This window comes from Mesocricetus auratus, unplaced genomic scaffold, assembly GCF_017639785.1.
Source record: "Mesocricetus auratus isolate SY011 unplaced genomic scaffold, BCM_Maur_2.0 Super-Scaffold_100014, whole genome shotgun sequence".
Taxonomy (NCBI): domain Eukaryota; kingdom Metazoa; phylum Chordata; class Mammalia; order Rodentia; family Cricetidae; genus Mesocricetus; species Mesocricetus auratus.
The window spans coordinates 29,268,474-29,290,340 of record NW_024429197.1 but is presented as its reverse complement, the minus strand read 5'-3'; the positions used below and the strand labels follow the sequence as shown (position 1 = coordinate 29,290,340).

The following is a 21,867-nucleotide window of genomic DNA, read 5'->3' as shown; positions in this document are numbered from 1 at the left end:
AAGGAATACTAATGCTGAGATGACTCATCAAGTAAAGGTCCTGCCACCAAGCCTGACTACTTGAATTTGGTCCTTGGATTCTACAGAGAAACAGACTCGCACAAGTTGTCCTCGGACCTCCATACATCCACATGCATGTGCACAGAGAGAAAGACAGAGACGGGGGGCGCGGGGGGGTAAATGTAGTTTAAACAGTCTTAAAGAAACAGTTTTTAAAAGCTGAAACCCCTGCTATTTTATACCCTCTTTCACACATGTGCTTTCTATCCTACCTCTCTTCCACTTTCCCTTCCACCCCATAGTTGGGTTTGTTTTGTTTTTCATTTGGTTTTGAGACAGTCATACTACATAGCTCTGACTGGGACTTGCAGTATAGACTAGACTGGTATTGAACTCAGTAATCTGTCTGCCTCTGCCTCAAAAATAAAAGCTAACATCTTACATTAACCTCATTGTATCTCTGTAGAATTTTACCTAGAAACTGATAAGCTGTTGCTAAAATGTATATGAAGTCAAAACAATGATGAAAAGAGAACAAAATTGGAGGACACACTCTCAGAATTCAAGACTTTATAATCATTAAAGTTCTAGGGAAAAAACACAGGAGAAAGTCTTCAAGACCTTAGGTTAGGCAAAGCTTCCTTAGATATGACACCAAAGTCATGATCCATAAAATAGCAAGTCTCAGGGCTGGAGAGATGACTCCGTGGTTAAGAACACAGTCTGTTGTTCAGAGGACCCGAGTTCAGTTCCCAGGTCCTATGATAACCAGTTCTCAACTACCTGTAAGGCTGACTTACAAAGGACCCAATGTACTTCTGGACTTTGTGGACAGCTGCACGCCTATGCTCATACCTAAAGACAGACATAAAGCATAAACTTTTTATTTTAATCACCAAAGAAAACTCTAAATACGACTTCATCAAAATTAAGAATTCTGTGCACTGGGGTTATGGATCAGTGATAGGGTGTTTGCCTCACAAGTACCAAGTCCTGGGTTAGATACCCAGTATCCCACATAAGCACATATACACACACATATACACAGCAGGCTTATCGTCTGTAAATTATATCTTAAGGTTAAAGTAAGAGTAAAATCATTAAATGGCTTTCTCAAGCCGAATATGTTCTAAATGTACCCTTTGTTTCCTCTAATTTCTCTTACTCATCCTTCTCATGTCACCTTGCTGTTGTGCTGGTCTTCAACACACAAGTCCCAGAGCCTTGCTGTTCACTGGGACTCCTGCTGTAACCTAAATGCTCATGTGGCTTCCACTCTTGCTAGGCCTTTTCTTGCTGTGACTTACAGTGTTGGAAATTGTGGCCTTCCTCCATTCCTCCAGCATTCCCCACTCTCTATATACAATTAATGTATTATGTAATTAATGGGTACGCATCTTCCTATATATATTTTGTTGCCTTGGTGTTTGTCTTTACCAGCCTGAAAGATTAAGCTCCATTTAAGCAGAATTTTTTTGTACTTTTTTTTTCTTTGTTCTTTTCCTGTCATCTAAAACAGTGCCTAACACAGGAAAATACTCAGCAGGAATTCATGGAATTGATGTTAGCTTTAGACTGTTTAACATTGTAAATTGTTATTTGCTACCTACTTATTAATAAAAGCCTAGAATATAATGGCCACATATTTTTATACATGTATATATGCAAATGTATTGAGCCAGTCTTTGAGTATGATTATAAAGGTCTTGAAAAAGAATATATTTTGTTTCCTTTTTTAGTTAATATTTTTGGTTTTTCAAGACTGGGTTCCTCTGTAATAGCTCTGACGGTCCTGGAACTTGCTTTGTAGACCAGGCTGGTCTCGAACTCACAGAAAAATGCCTGTCTCTGCCTCCCAAGTGCTGGGATCAAAGGCATGCACCCATGAAATTGTGTGGAAGCAGTCTCTAAGTATTTGTTTTCAGTGCCTAATTTCACTTCATAAAATGTCTGCAGATATGAATGCTTTAAGTAAGTTCTTAGAACAGTTCAGATTTTTATACCAGCTTTATTTTATCACAAACCTAAAATAATGCAAATAAAAACTCTGTATTTATTGAGCAAACCAAATGAAGTTTAACAGTACTGTTTACAATGACTGTTTGAGTTTAGGTGTCCTTTATGTCATTGTTTTAAAACAGTGTTTGCTTACATAAGTCCTTTGTCTTTAGTATATTGACTGGGCTACAGCTGTATTTTTGTTCTTTTTGCCAATGAAACTGTTGGTTATTCAGAAGTAAGGCAGTAGTAGTAAGTATTATTTTTTCATTGCTTTCCATATTGGTCCACTAGTGTGGCATAGCTGAAGTTTGCTTTTGTTCTACAGAGAAGCCATGGAGACTGCTTACATTGAGGAGCAGATACTGTCTGTACAATGAATGAATAGACTAATGGGCTACTGTTGTTTACTCTCCTCTAGTGTAATCACTGAGTTCAGACAATAATGTAGCATCTGTTACTGCACAGGGAAATATCAAAATAGAAGCTAAGCAGGCAGGTGGATTAAAGAGAAAGCAGGAGAAAACCATGAAACACTAAATAAAGTTCTGATTTGAAGTATGTAAAAGGAATAATTGTAACAACAATAGTAGCAACTGTCCTCAGTTGTTCACAATGTTCAACATGAGGCACTTATCACCAACTAAGTGCCGACCAGGTATCAGCACTAAGTATTTTTTAAATACCATGTAGGTTCCAGGGATTGAACTCAGACCACCGAGCTTAGTCAGCAAGTGCCTTTACCTACAAAGCCTTCTCATTTGATCAGATTAATGTTTTTTTAAACTGGCTCTTGGAAGTCAGGATCGTGATAGACTTTGAAGACAGGGAGCCCCTAGGAAAAGGACATGATTGTGAGGTACTTGATTAGGTACAAGTTTTATAGCTATGTGAATGTTCTGAGAATTTACCAAGTTACATACAATGCCTAGGCACTTTTAATCATGTATGCTACTTTAATAAAAAATTAAATAGTTCTACATACATTACTAAACAAAAGTATAAAGCTTAATTACAACCAGTTCACATACTATAAGCAATTTTAAATACATGCTTTTCTACAGGCATGTGCAAAATTAATAGATATTATTTAGGGTGAGGGAAAAGGTCTTAGAAATAGTAATACTACACAAGATTGTGAATGTACAACGCCACTGAAGTATACACTTAAAAACAATTTAAATGGGGGCAAGTGAGATGGCTCAGGAGGTAAAGGCACGTGCCACCAAGTTTGATGACCTGAACACATCCCCCAGAACCCATATGCTGGAGGGAGAGAACCAGTTCCTGCAAGTTGTCGTCTGGCATCCACATATATACAGTGGCACTCTGGCACTTATACGTACATACATCACTCACAAAATAAATAAATCCTGTTCTTTTAAGTTGGAATGTTTTAATTAATTGGCATAAGCACTTATGTACCATGATTAGTTTTCATTTTTTTTAGTATTTTTTCTACTTTCTCCCTTACCCATTCTCCATAATTCCATCTGTGCCCATCTTAACGCTCAATTTTTACTCTACTTAGGCCATCCGACTTTCCTTAGAACAAGCTCTGCCTCCAGAGCCAAAGGAAGAAAATGCTGAGCCTGTTAGCAAGTTGCGGATCCGAACCCCCAGTGGCGAGTTCCTGGAGCGGCGTTTCCTGGCCAGCAGTAAGCTTCAGATTGTCTTTGATTTCGTGGCTTCCAAAGGATTTCCATGGGATGAATTCAAGTTACTGAGCACCTTTCCGAGGAGAGATGTAAGTTTCCTTCCCATCTCAAAGAATTCTCTCAGCTCATGGGACCCAGAAAACCATGAGAATTCAAATGTATGGGCTACTGTAAAACACCCAAAGTCATTTTGGTTCTGTACACTTCCCTCCTCAGCCTTTGGAGGTTGTGTTTCCCAGGCCAGCAGATGTGTCCAGAGGCCTATATAAAAATTAGATGCTATATCCTTCTTCTGTCACTTTCTAGGTGTATACCTGTCCAACAGGCTTCCATAAGGTCTCATCTTCATGTATCTGGGTATACCTATGTGTGCTTAATAGCTTAATTATTAGAATAGGGTAAACACAAGTACGGGTTCACTAAAAATGCATTATGTTAAGCAAAGATTATCTATGATTTGAGTCTTAATAGCCTTGTGGATGGTAATCTGTAGTCATAGTATATCTGTATTTTAGCAAGATGTTTAATATATCATGCTATTCTTAGGCAAAGTAGAATTGTACAGTTAGTTACACTCACTGATGCTTAAGTAATTGTGTACAGAAGATGCTGTCTGTCATTTCCATGGAGGGAACTGACAGGTTATGTACTTAATCCTTTTTATATACCATATTTATTAGCAATATAAATGAATATTAGATTTCTGCATTATGAAAAATAGTATCCAAACAACCTGAAAATACTGAAACTATGGACAAAGTAAACTTAACATATTTTATGGAAATATATAGAGGTGCATATCTTTAGCAGTTGTGATTAAGGTAAGTATACACTAGCAATGTGTTACAAATGTCAACAGAAAAGACAGCTGCAGTTTTAGAGGTGTAAGCCCAACTGGAGGCTAACTAAATGGTCCTAAAATAAACAAGAGAGTTCTTAAGCTTCATGCTCTTAACTGGAAGTCTGAAGAAGAAAGAGCCTGTCTGGGACCAAGACTAATAGGAAAGAAGGGATGGAGATGTGTCTTTTGAGGAAGTGTGCTCTGGGGAAGGAAAGATCTAGGGGGACAAAGATTATCTTCAGCTTCCTGAAGGCTTGCCATGAAAAAAGGGCCCTGACTTTTTTGTGAATCTCCATGCACAGACCTCAGCCCAGTGAGTTGGAAGAGGAAGCACTCTGCACCTTGACCAGTTATGTGTCTGTTAATCACCATCTACTACAAAAGGAAGGTTCTCTGATGGAGGCACAAATCTGTGGGCCACACAACCGAGAGTATAGGGTAGCACAAATTGGACTTGATGACTTTAAGTGTGTGTGTGTGTGTGTGTGTGTGTGTGTGTGTGTGTGTGTGTGTGTGTGTCAGGGGTGGAGGGAACACACAAACTTAGACATCTAGGAAAAGAGGAGAAGGATCTGGGAGTAGTAGGGGAGGTGGTAAATATGACCAAAATATATCATGTGAAATTCTCAAAGAATTAATTGAAAAGCTTTTATTATTACTACTACTTTTTTTGTTTGTTTGTTTGGTTTGGTTTTTTGAGACAGGGTTTCTTTGTGTAGCCCTGGCTGTCCTGGAACTTGCTTTGTAGACCAGGCTGACCTTGAACTCAGATCCCCATGTCTCTGCCTCTTGAGTGCTGAGATTAAAGGTATACACCACCACTGCCTGACTTTAAAAGCTTTTTTTTTTTTAAAGGAAGTTAAAGGAGGCAGATTTGGCCTCATGTAAGAAAGCATTTCCCAGGAAGGAATATCTCATGACTGAAGTATTGATTTTCCTATCCTTAAAAATAGCAAGAACTAAAGCCGGGCGTTGGTGGTGCACGGCTTTAATCCCATCACTCGGGAGGCAGAGGCAGGCGGATCTCTGTGAGTTCGAGGCCAGCCTGGTCTACAAGAGCTAGTTCCAGGACAGCCTCCAAAAGCCTCGGAGAGACCCTGCCTCAAAAAAAAAAAAAATAGCAAGAACTGCTGAGTGGTGGTGGTGCATGCCTTTACTCCCAACACTTGGGAGGCAGAGGCAGGCAGATCTCTGTAAATTAGAGGCAAGCCTGGTCTACAAGAGCTAGTTCCAGGACAGCCAGGGCATAGAGAAACTCTGTTTTGAGAGAGAAAGAAAGAATGAAAAGAGGGAGGGAGGGAAAAGGAGGAAGGCAGGCAGGCAGGCAGGGAGGCAGGGAGGGAGGGGCAAAGACTAGAAGACCAATAGAGGGACCTTCCTAGACTTTAAAATACACTTCTATTTTCTTTGAAATTGATTTTTTTGTTTGTTTTTAAGACAAGATCTCACTTGTTATATAACTCTCCTGGAACTCATCCTATATAGCAAGCTGGCCTTGAACTCACAGAGATGTACTTGCTTCTGCCTCTCAAGTGCTAGGATTAAAGATGTCTACCACTACACCCAGCTAAAATTAATTTTTAAAGTTAATTTTGACAGAATTTGAGATTTATTTATTTTATTAGGTTTATGAATATGTATGTTTTGCCTGCATGTATGTCTGTACCCCATGCATGTAGTACCTGCTGAAGCCTGAAAAAGGCATTGGATCAAAGAGCCACCATATACTGCTGGGACTTGAACCCTGATCCTTTGGAAGAGTGTCCAGTGCCCTTAACCACTGAAGCCTCTGGAAGGATTTTTTGTTGTTGTTTTTTAAGGTGCTAGATTTTCTCTTAATCAGTAATCACTTCATTCCACAAGATCAAGATGTAGACTGAGATATTACTGTTGAAAAGAAGCAAGAGGTTCATGGGCCTGCTGCCTACATGCCTTGAGCTTCCTGGCCAAGGTTTTGAGTACCTAAAGAATAAACTATTGTTAACGTGGGCCAGCCTTAAATGGAGAGCTTTCCACTTAGTCTTACAGAAAATGTACTCCTTACACAGGTATATCACAACCTTTGTTTTCCATTGAATAGAAGGCTATTCAAACATTCTCTTTTCTCAGTATCTCTTTTAAACCTAATTCTGCCTCACTTTCATGCCCCATCACAAGACCAACTTTTACTAAGCTTGGACCAGTTTCTCTGGGAAAATATTGACTTGGAGATTGCCAACCTGAAATTAGCTACCACTGAGTGATTTTTCTAAAGCCCTGATGACCATTTCCTTTCTTACTTAAGATTCTCTAGTAGTTTCTGCTACCCTAGTATAGTGTGGGTCCCTTTGAGGAAGTTGAAAACTTTTAACAGTCTAGTCCCTTACTGTTTTTCCAACCTTATTTCCTTCAGTAGGAGATAGGAGATTTATTCACTAAAGGCACACTCTTGTACCATTATGCTTCATATACCCTCTTAACATCTCTGTTAGTAGCCACCCTCTTCACTGTTTCTGTTCTGTTTGAACTCGTGTTTTAATGCTAAGCTTTTCTCCCAAGCTATGTACCATGGCAGCTTCTGCATCCTTTCTTCAGTAGCACTTGCCCAGTCCATGTCACATCCTCATCCCTCTCTGCTACAGGTCTTACCACAGTGCCTCATACGTGAGCTTTCAGTAACTGTTGTCAAATGTTGATAACCTCAGACTACTAAACCTCTTGTTCCTTAGTGATGGAGAAAGGCTTTGCAATTCAGAACAGATGCCCTTGGCCCACCCAGATTCCAGTCCTAAATCCAGAAAGCCCAGGACTCTAGGCTTCCTAGAGTCATAGATGAGCTGAAAGTTAATGGCACTTCATCCCTCTGAATGCTCTTTCAAGTCAAATGACCAGTGTTTTTACAAAGCTGTTCTGTAATAGCCATCTGTGTCTGCAAGGATTAGGCTCTAATTTGTAAAAGTCATCTTAAATTACAGCCAGACTAAAGACTGTTAAAAAGCACATCTTAAGTCCTTGCCTTTAATAACAAATAATGTGAGTCTTAACTATAGGAGTCTTATTGTGTCTTGAGCCTTTTTTCCACAAAGCAAAGGCTGGTTTCTCACCAGAAGATCTATTAAATGTTCTTCTGTGCCCCTCTCCCCCCACACACACACACAATGAAAACACTACTTCATATTAAGATTTCCCAGCTGTCCAACTATTTGCTGAATGTCTGCTGGCTATTATACTTCACTGAACTGAGCACTGTGGGATAACCAGAGTAGCAGCAGGCACCAGACCTTCCCCAGAAAAGCTGATTGGCAAGATGGTTTTAGAGTGAGTTTTGTTTGCGTTTTGTTAGTGAAAGTCACCAGGAAAAAGAATAGTATTTCCTTCCAGAGCCTGAGTCAGTATATTCTGCCTCTTGCACATATTAGTGCCACAGACTTCACTGTCCCATTTGCCTTATATGGGCATTGTCATGTGAATGAGTCTTAAAACATGAACGACACTGGCACTAGTTCCCTTCTGGATCTGTAGTGGCCCAGACACAGGTCTTTGCTAGAGAGTCTGTCACTCGTACTACTTGGTATAAGGTTATCAGTAACACTCAACCTTCTTTTTCTGGGCCACTTCCTTATGGGATTCAGGGAAAGTATCTGTTTAGTGATCTGTTTGTCTCCTTAAAAGGGTTGGTTTGATTATAGAGCATGAGTGACTCCACTTTGGTTTTTCATGCCCTGCAGGAGCTAAGTCCAAAGCAATGGCTCCGGTAACTTTGTTTTCACAATTTTGTTTAATTGTTACCATCTTTTGGTAGGTCCTCTCCATGTTAGAGTATGACCAAATAACTTAGACATTAGCACTACTCTGACTTACAATAACTTGGGATTTCTCTTGTCAACATGCTGCTCCTGAATTATGAGTAGCCTCCTCATTACACATTTCTGTGAATTTTTGTCATCTCTTTCCAAGATAGACCATGTGGTGTTAGGTAGATGACTACATGCAGACATTTAAAATTTTAGAGAGAATACTGTATACCAGGGAGACTCCTATTCTGACTATATGGAGAATGATGCCAAAAAGTTTTAATATTCACCTTACTGAAGGATCCCATGAATCAAACCAAGTAAAATTGAATAGATCAAAGATTGAGCCATTTGAAGAGTATACTTATTTTAATCAAGTACTTTTGTAATTAAGTCTGTACAACAAGAACTGATTGATAGATTCCTCTCTGTTCAGCTAGTAGATCATCTGGCAACTCATGACTTTGTTAAATCAAAGGAATATGAGAACAAATGAGTCCAGGAATCATTTCTATAAAGTAAAGACCTACAGTGGTACAAACAAATCATTGCATTAGGGATTTTACTGATTACTCTCTGTGTCGACTAAAAGATCCCTAAATCATGTAAAGATTTGCATTTAGCATAATAGACTTCACACTCCCATCAAATTACCTGCAGACACTAATGACTAAGAAATTAGAATTACAGGATCATTCTGCCTATTAAAAGATATAGTTTAAGCAAAGACTCCTATCCTGAAATCTTGAGTAAAGCTGTTTTCCACAAATACCAGATTGTGTACTTCTCTTCTTGTTTTGCAATTTAGTGTCTCTGGTTATGAGCATTTTGGTGAAGTCTCTTTTTAGCTCGATCAACAGGCAAGAGTCATGTACCTTGAAATGTATTCAGGTTGTCTCACCTCACCTTAGAGAGCTCCAAGAACACTGCAGTTCTTGCCCTTAGAACATTACATCCAGATGTTGGAGACAATTAGAATAATTCCGCATCCAGTCCAGGATGGAGGCAGATAATAAAAACTCCAGAAACAAGTAATAGTATAGTGTAATTTTTCTCCTGAAATGTATTGTTTTCTTACCACCATTACTCCTACCTCCCATATTTCAGATACTCAAAGTAAACTAATTTGTGTGCAAAGTAAATCTAGCCTCATAAGCATAGAAATAACATTTGGCCACATAGACCTTTAGTGAAGTTTCCTTTGGTGAAAATTTTTTTAGATATTATTCATTGTATATGTATGAGTACCACATGCAAGCCTGATGCCTGTGGAGGCCAAAAGAAGGCATCGCATCCCCATGAGCTAGAGTTACAGGTGGTTACAAACTACCATGTGGTTGCTGAGAATTGAACCCAGGTCCTCTGGAAGAGTAGCCAGTGCTCTTAAAGGTTGAGCCATTTCTCCAGCCCCTTTGATGAAACTTTTTAGTCTTGTGATGAATTTTTTTACAAAAAACGTAAGTTGGCAAATCAAACCAAAACACGCTTTGAAGTCTGTGTGCTGTCCCTATAGATACATTCCATCAGAGTCCCAAATACAATGCTCTACTCAAAGCCTGATAACATAGCCAATATATCCAGTTGTATCCTGTTATAAAAGGATTCTTGTGGAGTGAGTAAAACTTATTTTTAACTTTCTTACTAAGTTTATACAAACAGCTTTTCTAGAAGTACTCACAAATGCTTTTTTTAATTTGGAGGCATCAGGTAGGAGAGAAAGCAAGTATTTCCATTTTATTCATTCACAAAGATATTCTTTGTACAAACTTGCTGTGGTTTTAGATAGCTTAAGGAAAAAATAAAAATAAAAAAATGTTTTCTTAAATGTAGAAAACAGGACTAGGTGGGTAGCTCAGTTAGCAAGGTATTTGTCCTACAAGCCATGAGGGTCTGAACTCAGTCCCTGGGTTCACCATCAGGTAGAGCTGGGGAAGGGCCAGTCCAGCCAGCCTCTTCTGGGTCTGAGTGGGATGGTGAGTGTCAAAGACTCAGACCCTCCCCCCTCCTAGTTACCAGGAAGAAATATGCACTAAGTCAGGAGACTTGTTGAAGCAGGATCTCAATTTATCCCAACAGGCAAAGACTTATATAGGGCTGGGGTAGGGGGGATGGGAATCTTAGGATGGGGTAGGTGACATGAGGAGTAAGAGCCAATAATAATATTCCATCAACAGCTGGCAGGTAGTTAGGCAGGGGGCAGTCTTACATCAGGCCTTGCTGAGTCACCCCCCCCCCATGTGGAGGTTACAGGCTAGAGACAAGTTGCCAAACTCTAGCCAGGCCCAGGAGGTTACACTGGGCCTCACATCCGAGTCCTTTTAGGCCCAACGCCCATATAGCAAAAGCCAGGCATGGTGACAAACAGTTGGAATCCTAGCTCTGAGTAAGCAAGAGCAGATGGATCCCTAGGCTTCCTCTACCAGTCTAACCTGGGCGAACTCCAGGCCAGTGAGAGGGCCTGCCTCAGAAAACAAGGCAGATAGTTTCTGAGGAAATGTGCTGGGTTTGTAAACTTGGCACAGCTAGAGTCATCTAAGAAGAAGGAACATCAGTTGATGAACTGCCTCCATCAGATTGGCCTGTAGACCTGCAAGTGGGGCATTTTCTTAATTAATGATTGTTGAGGGATGGAGGCAGCCCAATATGATAGTATCAACTCTGGGCAGGTGGTCCTGGGTTGTGAAAGAAAGCAAGCTAAGCAGGGAAGGGGAGCAAGCCTGTAAGCAACACACTCTCTAGCTTCTGTTTGAACTCCTGCCCTGACTTCCTTCATTGTGGACTGTAAGCTGTCAGGTGAAGTAAACCCATCCTCCCCAAGTTGCTTTTGGTCATGGTATTTATCACAGTAGCAGGAAATCAAAGTAGGACAGGAACCAAGGTTGCTTCTGGCCCACACATACACAATACAAATATCCATACACAAAAACAAAAATCTGGAAAACAGAAAAGTATTTTGAAGGCAGTGTTTCAAGATGTAGTTTAAGACTAGAAAAACCTGTAATTCTTTATCAGTTTGCTAAGTCTTCTGTAGGTAATTCCATTCTGCTTGGTCTTTTTCACTTTCTCATACCTCTCAGTTTCTTTATTACGTTTATGGAAATTCTTATCTAGTCCAATGGTGTTATCTTCAAGTTATTGTAATCCTGCATTTGGTTGTTTCTGTAGCATGTAACATTTTAGTGTGATAATTGAAATATTGGCTGATAATATTGGCTGGTAATTATCCTTGGATCTGAATCCCACCCTCACATGGCTGTTGTGTGACATGTTTAGTTACCTAACCCTACAGAATTTTGAAAAAATATATATAACTATCTCTGGATTATGATAAGATTAGATAAATGAATACAATGTACATGTACATAGATGAGTGAATGTACATAGGTAGAATGTATATAAAGGGCTTGCAGCTTTGAAGAGTTTTAAAAAGAGCACTGAATTCTTCAGAACAGGGATGGGTTTGGAGAGATAGATGGCATTTTGAGAAAGGATATCACTGTGTAGACAAGAACTAACTAACAGTGAATACCCCATAACCTCCTGCCTTAGCCTCCGTACTGCTAGGATTACAAGTGTGTACCACCCATGCCGGTCAGAAGTAGATTCTTATGTAAAAATATCCAAATGAACTTAAAATGTCATCAGAATCTTAATATCTGATATATTTAGGAGAACATAGAGATATCCAGGCCAATTCTGTCATTTTTATAGAAGAACAATACATTTGCAAAATTAAGCACTCAAAATCATGTGATAAATTAGAACAGATTTATCACTGAAACCCAAACTTTCCTATGGCCATTGATTTTTAAGATTGTTGGCGCTTTTTAGAGAAAACCGTTAGTAGATTATAGCATTTCACCGTAAAAAGTTAGTCATAGGTGTGGATGCACAGATCAAGATTCACGAGACTAGGTTAAATACAGGTTAAATATGATTTGATTTGGGGAGAAGTCACTTACTCAAAAAATAGATGACAGCCGCAGGTTCCCATTCTAAGGATCCACACAGGCTGCTGCCTGTCATCCAACCAATAGCCACCTGCGTGTTGACCCCAGACCTAAACCTACTCTCAGGCACGCCCCACACGTATGACCATGCCCAAGTGGGAGTGGTCAGCGCTACAGGTGTGGGAGGGGTGGATATCTCACTACACGTGGGTGCTGAGAATATGGCTCAGTTGGTGGAGTACCCGCATGGATTGGGCCCTGGGTTCAGTCTCCATCACTGGATGTGGTAGTGCACACCTGCCTATAATTCCAGCACTCAGGAGACGGAGACAAGGAATTCAGGATTACTGTTGGAGTCTGAGCTACCAAAAAAAAGTCATTCATATATACATAAATAAATATTAGTTATAGGACAAAAGAACTAGGAAGCCAACTTTAGAAGCCACCTGTTACAAATATTTTAAATTATTTTGTACTTTTTTGGTAGACATGAAAGGACTATTTTACTTTCTTTTAAAATGTTACAAAAGCTATGCTGAGATTTAAAAAATAATAGGTAAGGGACTGTGTTTACTTCTATCATAAAAATTAACTTCTGGCACAGCAAGAAGCAGACAGCTGATTGTAAGATGATGTGCTGCCTCTGCCAAGGAATTAAAATACTCTTAGTGACCAAGTCTAAAACCTTCAGTTTCTGTCCTAGTTGCATTTCTGTTGTTGTGATTTTAAAAAAAAAAACTGACCAAAACCCTGACCTGGGGGAGGAAAAGTTTGTTTGGCTTTATCATCAAGGTGTATTCCATTTTTTCCGAAAGTCACAACAGCAAGAATTTGAGTTACATCATATCTATCCACAGTTAAATATGGAGAAAAATGAAAGCATCCAGACTGCCTCCTTTTGTTTTGTTTGTTCATTTTTCTGTTAAGACAGGGTCTCTCTACAAAGTGCTGCTGATCCTGGAACTCGCTATGTAGACAAGGCTGACCTCAAACTCAAAGAGATCTGCTTGCTTCTGCCTCCCAAGTTCTGGGATTAAAGGAATATGCTACCACACCCATCCTACATTTTTCGAAGACTTCTATTTACTCTTGTACAGTTCAAGACCCAACCTAGGGAATGGTGCTACCCACAGTGACTAGGTCTACATACATCAGCTAACAATCAAGATAATCCCTCAGACATAACCATAGGCCAGTAGATCTAGGTAAGTTCTCAGCTAAGGCTCTCTGCCTAGGAGACTCTAGGTTATGGCAAGCTGACATTTAAAATAACAAGCATAAATTTCTGTAGTTTGCAGTAATAAGTTAAAACATTGATAATCACTCTCTACATCACCACAAGCAAATGTAATGACTGCTGTACCAGTTCAGCTATCTGCACTGGGAAGATAACTAGAAGCTACACATCACCATAAAAGTGAAGCCATACATATATACAAATAATCCTTATATATTTATTTTGCTTCACATTGTGATACGACACTGCCATATACTATATTCATCTTTAAGAAGCATGGAATTAATCTTTTCAAAAATAAAATATCATAATGTTTAATTTTAAATTTTTGTGGTAGGCTATATTCATAGCTCTCCTCAGCTGCATGCAGCCCGTGGGCCACCAGTTGAACCCTCTGGCTTCCAGAAAAAAAAAAAACATCAAAATTTCTTACCAAGGTATACAAAGTCCTTCACAATTCTGAGTCATCTTTTTTCCTTTTTCCTGCTGGCTTTCTCACCATATACAACACAGAGAGAGAGAGAGAGAGAGAGAGAGAGAGAGAGAGAGAGAGAGAGGGAGGGAGGGAGGGAGGGAGGGAGGGAGGGAGGGAGGGAGGGAGAGAGAGAGAGAGGGAGAGAGGGAGAGAGGGAGAGAGGGAGAGGGAGCACAGAGAGAGAGGGAGAGGGAGAGGGAACACAGAGAGAGAGAGAGAGGGAGAGAGAGAGAGAGAGAACAATTTCTTGAATAAGAGAAATCGAGGTCTTTGTCAGGTTTGAAATACTATGACAAAGTTGTCTCCTCTCCTTGTGAGCTTTGTGGGAATATTTCCATACATGTGTATATTGTGTGTTTCAATCAGGTGAAGCAAGTATCTCCCTAAACATATTTTTCTTTGTGGTGAAACCTCTCAAAATTCTTGTAACATCTTGAAATGTGAAATTATGGTTACCTATAGCACTCTTAAGACCTTTTGCTTCTGTCTAGCTGAACTTCATGTTTATGATCAGATTTTACCCACCCCCACTCTTCTTGACCCTGGTAACCACTATTCCACTCTTAGCTTATGGGATCCTTTTTTTTTTTTTATTTCACATGAGTGAGTGAGACCCTCTGTGTCTGTCTTAGTCATTTAAGAGTGCTCTCTAGCTCTGCCCCCATTGTCAAAAATGACAGGATTTCTTTTTATGGCTGAGTAGTATTCTGCTGTGAATATGTGCCAAAGCTTCAGTTGATGAACACTTGTTTTGGGTTTCTTTGGCTATTGTAAATAATACTGCAGTGAACATTATGGTGATGTATTATTTATGATTTAATAAAGTTTACCTGAGGGTTCAAGATGAAAAGCCATCCACAAACCATAGAGGCCAGGCAGTGATTGTATACACCTTTAATCCTAGCACTCAGGAGGTAGAGGCAGATGGATCTCTGTGAGTCCAAGACCACCCTGAACTACACAAGAGTGAATCAGTCTAAAAGAGTAACAAGGCTCATGCCTTTAGTTCCAATACTAGGGAGGTGGAGACAGGAGTGATAAGGCTGGGCAGAGAAAGGAATATAAGGTGGAAGAAGATAGGAGCTCAGAGCATTTGCCTCTGAGAATTCGTGGAGACAGGATTGCCATTTCAGCTTAGTAGAGGTAAGAGCTATTGGCTTGGCTGCTTTAGTTTTCTGACCTTCGGCTTGAACCCCAATATCTGTCTCTGGGTTTTTATTATTCATGTTACAGAGCATGTGTATGCAAGTGTCTCTTCTGACAGCCTGTTTCATTTCCTTTGCCTGTATATCCACTAGTGAGATTGCAGTGTCAGAAGACTGTACCAAATTATATTCTCACCAACAGTGTGCAAGGCTACTTATTTTGAAACAATATGTTATAAGGGAAAATGTTCCTAAATTATTCACCTATAGAAACATGTGTTCCTAAGTCAAAGTCATTTGACTGCTTTTTAAATTTTGAAATAGGGTCTCACTGTGTAGTCCTGATTGTCTTAAGAGGAACTTACTCTGTAGACCAGGCTGACCTCAGACTAACAGACACCTGCCTCTGTCTGAGTGCTGAGATTAAAGGTGCACCATCATATCTGGCTTGGCAGCTTTCTTAATAACACTCTCAGCAACTAAAAGACATTAATAGCCAAAAATATATATAGTATTTCCTTAAGATAGTCTATATTTATTATACATCAAGTTCTAGTCTAATATTTTCCAATTATAGGAGAAACTACTAGTTTCTAGTAAAGGCAAGTTATGTTTTTAATTAACACATTCAATATTTTCTAACTTGTAAGTTGGAATTTTTAAGAAAATATTAAGTAATTTAAAAAGTTAATTATCATTATGGGTTCAAGATGATGTTTCCATAGTCATATATATTTTTGAAAGATTAAATCAGAGAGCTAGTGTTGGAGATCAGGCTGGAAATGTCCCTAGCATACACAAGACTTTGGATTTGAACACTGCAAGAAAAATGTAAACCAAACTAATTAACATATCCACCACCTCAAGTACTTACTATTTTCTTAGTGAGAAGCTTTTTGAGTCTAATTTTGGGGGAATTTTGGAATGCTGACTACCTTTATTCCCTGTGGAGTAATACATTTCCCACACCCTGTGATGGAACTCTAAAGCTTTATCCTAACTGGAACTTTGTACCCTTTACCCAAACCTGCCCTTTCCTGGTCCCTAACAGCAATGCCATACACACTGAGCCAACCTGAAAACTCACAGTTTTGTGATGCCTTTACTTTATCATTGGAAGGCTGAGGAGTGGCCTGGAGAAGGTAGTGTATAGAAGAAGGAACACTGGATTAGGATTCAGATCACCTAGGAGCGGTGCAGTCTTGGAGAGAGTATACCCAACTCAATAAATTTCAAGTTCCTTCTCCATAAAATGAAGTAAATTCCACTTTCCTCCCAAGACCACAGCATTGCTTATGTAAGGTACTTTTTTTTAGCACATTGTAAAGTGAGTACTGTTCAAATATGAAAAATGATGATGATCATGATGGTTACAATACTGTATACTATACTGTATGGTGACTGTGCATGTTATCTGACTTGGTCATAAAAACTATTCCAAAGGCAGATACTCCTATCATCCTGACTTTGAGATAGGCAAACTTAGGCACAAAAGAGGGTAACTTCTCCACAATCATAGAAAATATCAGAACCAGATACAAACCTAAGTGTGTCTACCAGAGTTGTGCTGTCAACCCCTATGATCTCTTGCCTTCTACGCTAGTTAAGGATACATTTATGAGGTACATTTTCATCTAGATAGTACTTTTCATGTGTGAATCGTAATAGGTATCATATATTGTGAAAGATTTTATCATCTTTGATTTATTCACTTCTTACTTATGGCTTATAGACAGATATGGGTAAAATACAATCTAGTTGTATTTTATGCCCTGTTTATCAAACAAATTTTATATTGCTAAGAACTGTGTTAAAGGATAACTATAATCCTTACATTTGAGAATGTGCTAACTTCTTATACAAATTATTCTCACTTTGCAGTTCATACAGAAGTCCAAGGGGTAGTCATATAAATGAGACAGAAATCAAGGTTGGCTAAGCATCCTGCTGACATGGCTGGCCAAAAGGGCTTTATAAATAGATCAATAGTTAAAACCTTGAGATGAATAAAGTTGTGTAGTGGACAATTGCATTCACCTTTCTTGTATTCCCTTGGGACCTTCTTCCTATGGTAGCCCTTACCACTATGAGCTGTAATGGACTCTGAACTGCAGTGGACCTTTTTCTTGTCTGTGTATTACTCTAGGCATTGCTTAAAGGCATAGATAATGTGTTACGGGATATCTGCCTGGGTCCCGTCGCCGCTTTAACCCCCAAAATAACACACAGAGACTCTATTAGTTACAATGCTGTTGGCCAGGGCTCCTCATAGGCTTATTCTGTCTTAAGTATTAACCCTTGACTACTAATATATATTTCTATAAGGACTTATCTTTCTTAGGATGCCATCCTGATGCATCCTCTGTTCCCGGGATCACATGGCAACTCTCTACTCTTGACTACATTTCCCAGCATCCTCCTCGACTCCTAGTCACACCTGTCTTGCTTCCCTGTTGGCCAGCAGTGCTTTATTTATCAATCAATAACACAAACATATACACAGAAGGACTTCCCCAATCAATAGTGTCTTGTTTATTACTATATTCCAGTGCTACCAAGTTTCTTATATGTCATAAACACTAAAGAAATACTTTTTTAGCTGGGCAGTGATGGTGCGCACCTTTAATCCCAGCACTTGGGAGGCAGAGGCTGGTGGATCTCTATGAGTTTGGGGCTTCACAGAGAAACCAAAAACCTGTCTCAAAAAAACCAAAAAGTAAATACTTGTTTAGTTAATAAATGAGGAAAAACAAAGTGTTTATACACATCTGTACATCTACTGTAATTATTTGGTTTTGTATTTTCCATATCACCAGACAGAAATTCAAGCTCTTATGATATCCTCATGACTTGATTAAGGGCTGTAATACAGTAGCATCTTCTCTCACTTATTCCTAGATAAATTCCTCCCTCCCTTCATCTACTTGGTATATAACCATGAAAGTAGAACTTACAGGCCTTTAGAGAAAATCATGGTGTATTTGGAGCCATGTACTTCTGGGTCATATTTTCTGCTTCTGAAACATAGATTTAAATATGTTCTTTCTTAATCTTTTGACTCTGATGCTATATGATTCTGGGATTACATAGCCTAGATATTAATAATACTTTGTCCATTAGCAGCCATCTTCTGAGAAGCATAACAAAAGCACTGGCTTCTAGTTTTCCCAGCTTTAAGATCATCACTTCTCCTTCTATGTGAGAATATTTCCATCCAGGGCAGTTTGTAGAGACTTAAGCTTCTATTTGCTGTAGCTGGAGATTCCTATAAGCTGAGGCTTTAACAATATTTCACATTTATTTATCTGAGCCAGAGCTTAGGATCAGGTAGCAGCTAAGTCATTTAAGGTTATTCAAATGCATTGAAAATGTTGCTTAATAATTCAGAACCAGTTTTCTCTGTTTAGAGTATTAAGATTTTTTAAATCCTCCTAATTAGCCAATTCCAACCGTTTAAACAGAGAGGGGAAAAGCTATCCCTTCTAAAAGGGCAACTGATACAAACTTCTTATGAGCTCCTGTGTCTGGGCACTAGGACTGTTTGAGGCTAGAACAGGCCATTCAGAGCAAAGGGTCCTGGTGGAGTCAACTCCCAATGGTGTTCCTGCAAACCCCACCTGCCAGGGTATGAAGTGAGTAGAAGTAGGTCTGTAGGTCCTCCAAACTCCACTTCTGCGGATTGGTGTGGCCCTGGGGAGGAGTGGGGAACTTCATGCAGTTATTCTGTAGGCCAATCTTTCCACAGACATTTCCAGAACTGATACAGTTTCTAGCAGCAAACAAGGCCCTGGGGATCAAGAGCCAGTAAAATTTCATATGTGCCCTCAGAGTTCCACTTAACTGGAGACATACTCGTAAACAATTGTAAAATGGCCTGAGAACCATAATGTAATTTACTGTGCTGCATCCTCTGAGCTACATCCTTCAGATTCTCTCACCTCGTTAAAGAATAAGAATATTGTATAAGCAAAGAGTAGTGTTGGATTTGCCAGTACCTACATTCCAGAACAGATCCTAACCTTGCATCAGCAGCAGACTTACCTGAAGAACCTACTGGTAAAAGACAGGTATTGGCTCAGCATGTGGGACTTGGTCACATGCAGAGCATTGGAGTAAATAATGAGAAACCACAGAGAATGTATACAGTTGCTGTGTCACAAACCTGTGATTTGATCAATGACACTGGAAACCAGGTGTGATTAGCTCTGTTCTGGGAAGAGGAAAGGGTGATTTAGGCTCTATCATAGGCCTAGTTTTATAGGGAAAGTAGCATTTAAGCTGAACTTGAAGTATACATAGTTTAGAATGTTTGAAATTAGACAGGAAAGACAATGTAGGTAGAGGAAACAACATAGCCAAAGGTTCTGAAAAGGAAACCCTAATGCATATTTGCTCAGTAACAAACAACTCTAATTGGCGGGAGCCTAGGTCTGTGAAGGAATAATATTTGAAGATCAGAATGATTTTAAAAAAAGTTGGTCCTGAGATATCATCGCCCTTGTATGGGTCTGGATATCATTTATTAATGCATTTCTTTTGTCATATACCCTGAAATGTTGGTGTGAACTTGCTTTCTATTTTTCAGCACTCCAAAATAGCCTCTAGTTTGATGCCTCTTCTGCATGCTAGCTTGTTGACAGCGCATAATGTACAAGTTGTTCTGTCTTCTCTACAAGACATTTGTGTGAAGTTCCAGGAAAAGCAAACTGATGGTTATAGATGGAGTTTCTGTTCCACCTGGTCCCACGGCAATTCTGTAACATGGGACAATGTCAGCATCCTTATTTAGCAAGATGGAAACAGAGATAGAAAAGCCTTGGCTGAGGTCTCATAGATCGTCTCTTCTCCCAGATATTTTCATTTCTTATCATACTACTTTAGTCCTGGAATTTGGGAGTTTCTCATACAGGCTTGGTATTGTACAGACCTTCTGGACCCAGCCTTCAAAGAATGTTCCTGCTCTGTTTGTGGTTCTTACCTTCCAGTTTCATAAGCTTTTGGGCAAATGAAGTGTAATATCAGAATAGCTCAGAGAAAGCTTTGGTAACATTTAAGATATTGAACGTGCTGCATCTGGTAACTAGAAATTTTAATGATCTCCTGCTGTTTTGGTAATTGGATAAGTAAATACATCAGAATAAATCACACCAGCGAGTCTTTTGTATGTCGTTAGGGACTCAACTCTTTTAACTCCTGTTCAAAGCTCCAGCTCTTGAACAGTGCTTGTGTGCAGAACTACGGACACACTGGCTTGTATAGCCCGACTTGTATTAAAATGCATTCAGAATTTTCACTCTCTCCCAAGCCACTCTGGTGCTGAAGATACTTTGAGCACACCACTAAATGACCTCTCTGCAGCCAGATGAAAAGTATTTTTCTAATGTTTTTGCTACCTAGAAATGTGTGCTCTTCATGTTCTATCTCCAAACTGCCTTCCCAGTTATGTGCCTACCAGTAAAGGACCCAAAGAACCTTGTCAGGAACACCATTGCCCAGTTACAAATTGGGAAAGTGAAAGGCTTTAGCAGACATGGACTGCCCCATTTTAATAAGAAATCATTTAAGAACTGTAAGTAGAAAGAGTGATTAGGTGGGGCTTTTTTGTGCAACTCTCTTGCATGTAGAAATGTGAAAGAGATCCTAAGGGACATGGGTTTTTGAAGGACTGCTGGGGTGGTGGGCAATGCTGACCTGCTTACAGGTGAGAAACCTGAGGCTCATCTCATAAGAAGTTATGACCTGTGTAAAAGATGCAGTGCCAGGATTTAAATCCACTTGTTCCTTAATGTTTGCCTAGTGGTGAAATTCTGGGAGAAAGAATAATCAAGATTTTTCAAAAGACTTGAGTCAAGTTCACAGTTCTTAACCAGTAGGTAGCTATCTGTCCTGTTTCTCACTGCTCTGCCATAGTCACTAATTAGTGTTGTGACCCAGTCTTCTCACAGACATCTCTGAGACCTGTCATGAAAACCTGACACCCTGTGTAGTGTTGACCTCTGAAAAGAGGCCCGTCCCCTAGATCAGTGTTTCCCTACCTCCTTCAAACCCCTGCATACATCTCTCTGAGGTAACCATACTGCCTTGAACAGGCTGGAATCAGCCCAGCCCTGGTCTTCTATCAGCTCTTTAGTGGGTGAGGAGACCGGTACTCAACACACCTATAAGCTAGGCATGCCTCTGGAGCTAATCTGCACAAGATTTCTATTGCTATACAATAGCGTCTTCAGCTGTGAATTTACCTATTTTATTTATGATTCTATGGGCCACAACTTATAAACCATTCTGTAAAGCAGGACTTCCTTTGTTTACTTGAAGTTGTGCCTTCCAAAGCCCATGAGGGACTCTTCTCAGAGAGAGGAGACCTAACTATTCTCTTTCTTCTTAAACTTCTTACATTTTCTTTATGTTCTTTGTCCTTTTGTTCTTTTTATGCTTGCTCTGTATACTTGGAATTCCTTCTGCTTTTAGACTAAAGAGCATCTCCTCCTCTTACCCTAACCTTGTTACCTCTTACCTCCGGACTTTGCCACTAACATTGTCACTTAATAGTGTAGTGAAGAAAGCCACCACTAGGAGTACCAATGCCAGGAAAGGGGACCCTTCAAGTTGCCAAATTTTGAGGGCATTTTAACATTAATAACATATCAGTCTTTACTCCATCTATAAAATGGGATACTTGAAGAAATATTATAATCACTCAATTAGATAATATGGAGGCAATTAGCGTAGTGTGTGGCACTAAAAAAATGCCAAGTAAAGAGTACTGCCTATCATGCATAAGGCTCTGGGT

The 21,867-nt window shown here is 39.5% G+C and overlaps 1 protein-coding gene across 2 annotated transcripts in view; it reads left to right on the top strand.

Annotated features, from left to right (window-relative positions):
- Faf1 (Fas associated factor 1) overlaps nucleotides 1–21,867 on the top strand; it is a 304,225-nt gene that overhangs the window by 272,540 nt on the left and 9,818 nt on the right. For both annotated transcript variants that reach the window (XM_040756971.1, XM_040756970.1), the window contains exon 18: nucleotides 3,530–3,745. In XM_040756971.1, the coding sequence (XP_040612905.1) occupies nucleotides 3,530–3,745 (216 nt within the window). The remainder of the gene's footprint in view (nucleotides 1–3,529; nucleotides 3,746–21,867) is intronic.